The sequence below is a fragment of the Solanum lycopersicum genome, chromosome 2 (assembly GCF_036512215.1).
Source record: "Solanum lycopersicum chromosome 2, SLM_r2.1".
Lineage (NCBI taxonomy): Eukaryota > Viridiplantae > Streptophyta > Magnoliopsida > Solanales > Solanaceae > Solanum > Solanum lycopersicum.
Genome location: NC_090801.1, coordinates 69968747 through 69977197, shown reverse-complemented (window position 1 = coordinate 69977197; position 8451 = coordinate 69968747). Strand labels below are relative to the sequence as shown.

At 28.6% G+C, this 8451-nt stretch overlaps 1 protein-coding gene across 2 annotated transcripts; it reads right to left on the bottom strand.

Annotated features, from left to right (window-relative positions):
• Nucleotides 1-967: 967 nt before the first annotated feature.
• On the bottom strand, nucleotides 968-3271 carry LOC101256933 (uncharacterized). Of its 2 annotated transcripts, none has more exons than XM_004231859.5 (3): nucleotides 2719-3271; nucleotides 1754-1928; nucleotides 968-1671 (listed from the first exon to the last, which is right to left on the bottom strand). In XM_004231859.5, the coding sequence occupies exons 2-3, from the start codon at nucleotides 1832-1834 to the stop codon at nucleotides 1114-1116; spliced, it is 639 nt and encodes a 212-aa protein (XP_004231907.1). In that variant the 5' UTR covers nucleotides 1835-1928; nucleotides 2719-3271; the 3' UTR covers nucleotides 968-1113. The 2 variants fall into 2 exon arrangements, with proteins under 2 accessions (XP_004231907.1, XP_010316006.1); XM_010317704.4 differs by having other exon boundaries at nucleotides 2730-3223.
• Nucleotides 3272-8451: the final 5180 nt, after the last annotated feature.

The following is an 8451-nucleotide window of genomic DNA, read 5'->3' as shown; positions in this document are numbered from 1 at the left end:
TAACTTTTGAGATCAGAAGAAGAAAAAAAGAAAGAAAGTGATCATCCCGCCAGTATATATTATTATTGCATAGAGAAGCTTTTATTTATTTGGATTGGGAATCTAATGTTCATTTGGTGGCAGACAAAACTATAGCAATTCCTACTCAAACTGTTGGTAGGAGTAGCTTCCATGTGGTTGGTGGAAAACGACTTACAATTAATTACTAAACATAATTTTAATTAAGAATCATCTTATTCTTTTCTTTTCTTTTTTTTCCCCATCACATCCCATTTAAGTGGAAATAATATTAACAAAGTCTGTTTAGATCTGATTCCTTAATTATATTATCACAAATCTAGCTACCTCTTAACCCTTTTTTATGTTTGTTAAATGGACATCCAAGTTGGAGATTATGTCATAGATGAAGAGCTTTTATTAGTACAATGAACCTAAATAATTGATCATCAATATTTATTTAACAACTTTGATTATTCCTTTTGTTTGGGTTTTCTATTCTATTAAAGACACAAAAGCCTATTTGATTTGATTCGTTTAAAGTAGTTGATAAGTCTCAAGTATTAAAAACTACTTTTAAATGTTCAAATTTTGTTTTCTTAACTGTTTAAAAAAGAAATATCGTAATTCATAATGACTAATTAGTAAATCACGATAAAAATGACCCAAAATCCTTTTGAAGTTCCTTCTTTGTCAACTTATTACATGTTAACTAATTTTATCTTATTATTAGTCAAACACAATCAAATCTTCATAAGAATTTTTTTTTTCATGTCATAATTTTAATCTAAATGAAACTTGAAACAAACTCAATTCTATAGTAGGGCAAACAAATAGGCAGATTGTAGATATTTTTTTTTGTGAGCTAATAAGTACAGACAACTGGACAATCATATACATATCCAAATCAACTATATTTGGCTGTTGAATCCCGAAAATACCGTTAGCAAATTAAACAAAGAGATTAGAATTAAACAAAAGATGATACTAAAATTTCACACAAAATTAAATTACATAAGTAGTCGATCGGTAGGATGAAAGTCTAAAATCTTATCACATCCGATCGACTAATTAATCATCGATCAGCATCATAATTAAATAATAGTAGTTTTTTTTTTACGTCATATTCAAACTCAAAACTTGAAAAAGCCAAGGAGGATTATTCAACGAATCTTGTGATCTATATTGCTCTTGATCAACATTTTGATTACTTTGTGAACTTCTTGCACCAATCTGAAAATTATTCGAAACTGGCAATTTCTCTTCAAGTCCCCATTTACTACCTTCAATATTCCTCGAATTTCTCACTAAATTTGTCGTAGTGTTCTTTATTTGGCTAGAAGCAGATCCTGTTGAATTAGATGAAGAAAAACTTGGTGAAGAAGAATCAAAATGAGCTGTTTTTCTCCTTCGACGAACGTTGTAACTTGATAGCCCTAATGTTAATTCCAATTCATGAGTATCATCTTCACCACCTGATTCTGCAATGTGTTCTTCGTCTGTATTTGGCCTTATTTCCAAGTCAATACATTGACGAGCAGTTATCTTTTTGTTCGAGTCTAATTGGTTTACCACTACTTGATGATGATCTTGTTGAGGCCGATTATTAGTACTACTTGACATGTTTCTCATCAGCAATTTCTGTGTTTGATATAGACGATGCAGTTCGTACACCTGACAAAACACATGTCGTTAAGCAATTAATAAATAAAATCTAGAGTCAGTTGATTCAGAACGAAACATAATATAAATTTACCTGTTCTCTGAAGATCTCTTCATGCTTTAACATCGCCATCTTCATGTATTCCTTATCGTAAGGATTGATAAGCTTCTCCATTTTTAAAATAAAAAAGACAGAAAGAAGAGGAAGAGAACGATGTTTCTTCGATTTGACTCAATGTATCTCCGGAATTGGGAATGTATATTAGTACCTAAAAGAAGCAGAAATCAAGTAAGTTTTTTTTTAAAAAAAAATTGAAAAATGAATAAAGAAATAGTAGCTATTTAATTGTTGTAATAATAATAATAATAATAGAAAAGAAGTTGATAGACGTTAAAGGCTATGATCTAAGAAAATATCAAGCTTCCCAATTTATTGCACAACTTTTTTATGACTGAAGGAGATTAACGCAGTACCCCTATTTTGGCATGTGTGATTTTGTTTGTTTTTATTGTTCGTTCTTTTCCATACAAATTACTGTCAATTTGGGCCACACCAATAATAATAACAACAGCATTATATACATAAATCATCTATATATGTCCTATTATAAAGCAAGACATGATCAACATATATATATATATATCACCATCATAACAACAGTAGTAATATTCTTGTAAAATCAAGTTAATTCATATATCCTAAAAAAAATACAGATATTTTTCGACAAATTAAACTATTCTCTGTTACCAGTTTACGGCATGCCACATGCTTTTCTCACTTCTTTTTTTTTGTTAATACGTTTTCGATATTTTTAGTTTTCATTAGATAGGTAATTAGAAAACATATAATTCCATTCCGTGTATCAAAGAAATTTGCTAGCTATTAATTGATGATCAGATGGATATTTTTGATTATTTTTGTCGTTGATCGACGCTAAGCATGCAACAATAATGTTCATGTAAATTATAAAAATGAACTTAAATTATAGAGTACCAAAGAAAGAAAGAAAGAGCAAGAAAAAATACATATTTTTTTATGATTGAATTCAGCGTCCTTACCTGCAACGTACTTTATTGATCGAATAGAAGAACTTTGAGGAGTTTAAAAACCAAAACTTGGAGACTTTTAGGCTTTTTCTTTGTTTGAGAGAGTTTATTAACATCCCACTTTTAATTTTGCCTCTAGTATATACTGCCAAAGTGAGCACCCCCAAAGATATATATATATATATATATTATATATATAAAATTAAAAGAGGAAAGAATAAAATATCATTATTAGGACTGATAAGGAAGAATTTAAGATTCTCATTTAGCACACGGAAATCAAAGCAAATGTTGTTGTATTTTTGGAGTTTGATAGGAAAAAAAAGAGGGTGAAATAGGTATGTAGGGGGGGACTAGGGAGGAAGCATGCCAAACAAATCCAGTCCCCTTAGCCAATGTGGTTTGAGTTTTGTGAAAGAGATGCCCCCAGACAAGTCCAGCAGTGCACATAATATTTAAACATTTTCTAATCACGATAACATATTTTTTTAACTTTATAATATATAGTTGTACTCTCATATAATGCAGGGGAGAAGAATAATATATACTTTTATATAAGTGGATCACACCACATAGGGGGTTGGGGTGGATTAAAATGCAATCATCAATGTAACAGCTTAGGAAGGAATCACATGCACTAAATTACTAGTACTAGAATACAATATAACCTTATTATGTTTGTATACATATATCCCTTGAATGATGCGGTGCATAGATTGAGATTGTTTCTTTCTTAATCTGAGATTTTAGATTTAAATATTAAATTTTTATTAGAAAATATTTTTGAATTTTCTAATAGAGTCTTATATGATATGAATCTATATATAATTAAATATCAATACGAATACGAACGGACTAAAAAGGATATACGAAGTATAGTTGTCTCAACCTTTGCCTGTTATATACTTGTAAATATAGTACTAAGTATATCGTACTAAGTATATCTGATATTGTCCCCAATCTCCATCCATTCTTGTGGGCAGAGAAAAATAGGTGTCATCACCTGGCCCCGCCGACAATAGATCTGATCCTGGCCGTACGTTTTTGTGGGTACCCTTTCGTATACTCCAAAAGTTGATCAACTTATCTTCAACATTTTTACCTACATCATGCTACACCTCAATTATTGTTCACAATACCAATCCAATATTATTAATTATTAAAACACACAATAATATACGTTCTAATTACCTTATTATTATGGAGATATCATCTTTTAATATATACATATTATTAGTATAATTTAATCGGGCATAATTATTGATTCTATTTTTTCAAGTTATCATAAATCACCAAACAATTATGTATATGCATTGTTAGCTCATGGTTGAAAATTTGCATTATCTACGTTATTTATACCATTAATATAACATAATGAATCTGTCATATTAGACTAGCTATTACTCTATTAACTTAATTTGATAGTAATCATGTGTATAAGCTCCATGATTAATATAAAATATTGTGTGGTATTATCGGTAGTGATTAAATGAATCTTGATCCCTTAACTCCCCCACGGTGGCCAACGCAACACCATCTAATATGATGGACATTAATGCGACCATGTGATGAGTTTCTTAAGTTAAATTATAACTATGTGATTGGAAACAAGCTAAAGGCTTAGATTCATTGATTGTTCGATTTGATTGTTTATATATTTTTATATTATAGTTAAAAATAAAAGTTGCGTAAGTCGACGGCCTCGAATATATAAGAACATGTGCACATTTATAAGGCAAATTTGGTTGGATGGATAGACTTCAAATTAAATTATTTTAAGGAAAGAATATTAATAGAGCTGGATTTGTCTTTGTTGTGTTTTTAGATGTCATAATTATTAGTACAGATGGACGGATTAGAACGCAAAGATAATATTCCAATACATACACCGAGAATATGGAAGAGATATGGATTTAATTGGCATTTTTTTTTAATTCCACATCATGTAAATGTGGCAGAAGTAAAGGTAAATAAGAAATTTTATACTTTGTCGTTAAAAAATTATACTACTAGAATAAAATAAAAACAAAATCATTACTAATAAGACTTGTTGAATCCCTTTTAAAACGAGGGAAACTTATAGAAGTTATTCAAAACTTCCTATATCGGTCAAATTCAATAGATTTTACTTCCAAAAAAAATATGTATCTTAAAAGGATTATTAAATTTGTATACATCATACATTTAGAATTCAATTATTAAAATTATTGTTATCTGATTCAGAATTTATAAACTTAAAACTCTAATTCTGTCTCGTTCAATAACTTTTTATGATATTAAATTGAAACACATAATGTGATAAAATAGTAACACAATGATTGATGAAGAATCCAATATTATTATTTTTTGAAAAATAAAAAGAAAGATGCAAAGAATGTGTTTGTGTCCATATGGTAAAATCAAAAGAAGATGATAGTAGTTGGATGGAACATTAGAGAGAGAGAGAGGAGAGGGACATTAAAGCACGCGTTGCCGGTTCAAGAAGGTGCACAAGTATGGAGGGGTGGTAGGGTCCTTTTCGGTTTACTAAAAGGCTGAGCCACGCCCTACCCTTCATCCTTACTGTTACTTGGTCCCATATCCCTTCCTTTTTTTTTTTTTACAAAAAAAAAAAATTGGCCATCATGACATATACTATATAGTATCAATAATATTATAAGTAGATGATATGTTATTACTGTTAATTCTGATCACTTTGTGTTCCATAATTCAAAACATGACCCTATTGTTATTCCCAACTTGACCTCTTAGCTCATTACTCACAAGTTACAACAATAATAATATATTAGTGTAATTCAGCAACAAGTGAAGTCTAAAGAAATAAATTAGAAATTATGTTGATCATATAATTCCTATTTTATGAAATAAAAAGACTTCTTTTGATAAATTCTGATAGGCTCACAATGACGATACAATAATATATTTTTTCCGTTTTAAAAAAAAATCTTATTTATTTTTTAGTCTGTTTCAAAAATAATGATATATATATATATATTTTTCATAATATTTTAACTTTAACTTTTTCCACATGATATATTTAAATGATATTTTGATACATTTGACATAACTTTAATTTATAGACACAAAATTAAAAAATCTTTTTTATTTTTAAACTCAATTCTAGATCAAATTAGATTATTTTTTTTCAATGAAGAGAGTAATATATTAACAAAACATTATATCTTGTTAGTTGGCGTGGATCAATGCTTAGTGGATCTTCAGATATCCACTATAGTATAGGCATTAATAAAGCTAATCATAGGCCATAGCTCAAGATTTTAGTTTTTGGCAATGGTTTGTTGGATAGGATAGGGTTGGTACATAGGAGCATAGCAACATATACTAGTAAGATTTACATTGTCATTTTTCAGTGCAGGCTAGGCAGGGCATGAACCATGTTTAATAAATTTTACATCAAGAATAGGATAAAATTTACTTGTATTTATTGTTGAATAATCTTGAATTGAGAAGTTTGTACTATATAGTGGTAATATCTAAACATTATTTGAAAGATTTGATGTACATGCTATACACAAGATAAGGCATCATCTAGTACATTTTGTACAGCAAGTGACGCATCATCAACTAATCTTTTTAGTGTACAGACTAAAGATATTTTGTTGATAAAATAAAAATACTGAAGAATCTTCATCAGCCACAAAATGTTTTTATTACTTTACAAAGAAAGTCCTGCCAAAAGTAGTATGATATCTTCCTCTCTTTCATGAGTACTACTCTTTCCCATTTTATGCTCTTCTTGTCATAAATCTACCTAAACCTTCAATTAGCAAAATATCAAGATCAGCCCACCTTCATCCTTTTTTTAGTCTCTGTATTAACTTGACACGTGTTTAAGAGAAAAAAGAAAAGGATACTTGAACTTTGGATCCTAAATTTGATTTTAAATTTTAACTTTGACCTTCAATTTTCATAATGCACAAATAAACATTTTAACTATCCAACTTTTAAATAAATAAACACATGGGTCCTATATGACACAATACACGTAAGACACCATATAGGACAAAAAATGACACGTAGGATGACATGTAGGACATGTGTGTCTATTTGTTCAACTTTACACAAGTTTAAGTGTCTACTTGTGCACACCAAAGTTGAAGGACATAAATGTAATTCAAAGCTATATTAAAGGGCTTATTTATGTATCATATCCTTTTTTAACCGGTGATATAATATAAGTAATAAATGTTTATATGGTTGGTGCCTAGTAAAATGACAGCTAAAGTTGAATCATGACTAAATATAATTTTTTGACCTATAAAAAGAAATGTAAATGATATAAATTGACACGCAAAGTAATACATATCTATTTTCCACATTTTATTTTTTTTAAAAAAGGGGAAAATTAAAATATTGACTGGTTCACTGGATTCTGATGAAATCTTGTTTTTTTTTAGGGCAGTACATATAAGTCAAGAGAAAAAAGCCATGTGTTTCTGTGTGTGATGAAATCACGGGCTGGATTATGAATTAAATGACAGGGACTAACTACTGACTAAACTTAATTAAGTTACAATTAATTAGGGATAATGACATTAATCATAACATGTATACACGCTACCTGCTCACACAAATCTATGTTATGAAATAATCCATATTACCACTCTTTTTGTCTCTGCCACAGAAATTTTAAAAAAGTGTATATATTTTATTTTATTTTATTTTTGCATGTAATTTAAATTATAGAGAGGATGCAGTGGCTTTCTTCCCAATACAAATAGCACTATCATTTATTTACATTTTTAATAACATTTGCTAATTTTTTTTTAAAAAAATAATAATTCTACCTGAGTTTCACTGCTAAAAAACTTTTGTTTGTCGGCAATTAGAGAAGCAGATATTCTCTTCTTCCCATATGGGGAGAAAGAATAGATGATGAACAAACTGCCTTGAGCTTTGAGATCGATGTACTATTTTTTTACTAATATAATATCTCTATTCTCTTCTTTATTAACGTGGGGCAATTTGCTGGCAGGACTTTCATTACTCTGTTAATCATATGATTTAAACTATATTATAAAGTATCACTTTTCTCTTTATACTTCGTAATAAATTAACTAATATTAGTTGTAAAGTCAAAAATTTCATTAAAGATGTATAAGTTTTAATATGTATGTGTGAAAAATAATTTTTTAAATTTATATATTTCATACAATTTTCTATATACGTTATAGGGAAAAGACTCAAATATGCCATATAACTTTCTAGAAAAAATTCATTTATGTCATTAGTTAAAAGTTTGGCTAATTTATGTCATTACTGTTAAATAAAAGACTTATTCATGCTATTATTTTTTAACAATGATTTTGCAAAACCATTTTTGACACATGACCAATTATAATTCGGTCACGTAATCAATTTTTTAAATAAATAAATCAAAAAAAATCAATTTAATTTTTTTTTCAGAATCATGATTTTTTTTATTTAAAAGATTGATGATGTGGCCTAATTACGATTGACCACGTGGTTAAAAATTATTTTGCAAAACCACTATTAAAAAATAATGGCATGAAAAGCCTTCTCTGAAACTTCCTACAACATTTGAAGACTTAGAACATGAAACCACTAACTAAGATGATATCAATTTCAAGTTACAAGCTATAACTCTTAGGAGCATGCTATTGGATCAGGGATAAAGGCGAATTACGAAATTTGAAATTATAAATTTTTCTCATGTTTATTTGGAGTAATTACTTTATACCAAAATTTTGACAAAAAAACATG

Coding starts and splice junctions, on each gene's coding strand:
- LOC101256933 (XM_004231859.5), bottom strand. CDS start 1,834: ATGGAGAAGCTTATCAATCCTTACGATAAGGAATACATGAAGATGGCG. Junction 1,672..1,753: donor AAGAGATCTTCAGAGAACAG/GTAAATTTATAT, acceptor GTGTTTTGTCAG/GTGTACGAACTGCATCGTCT.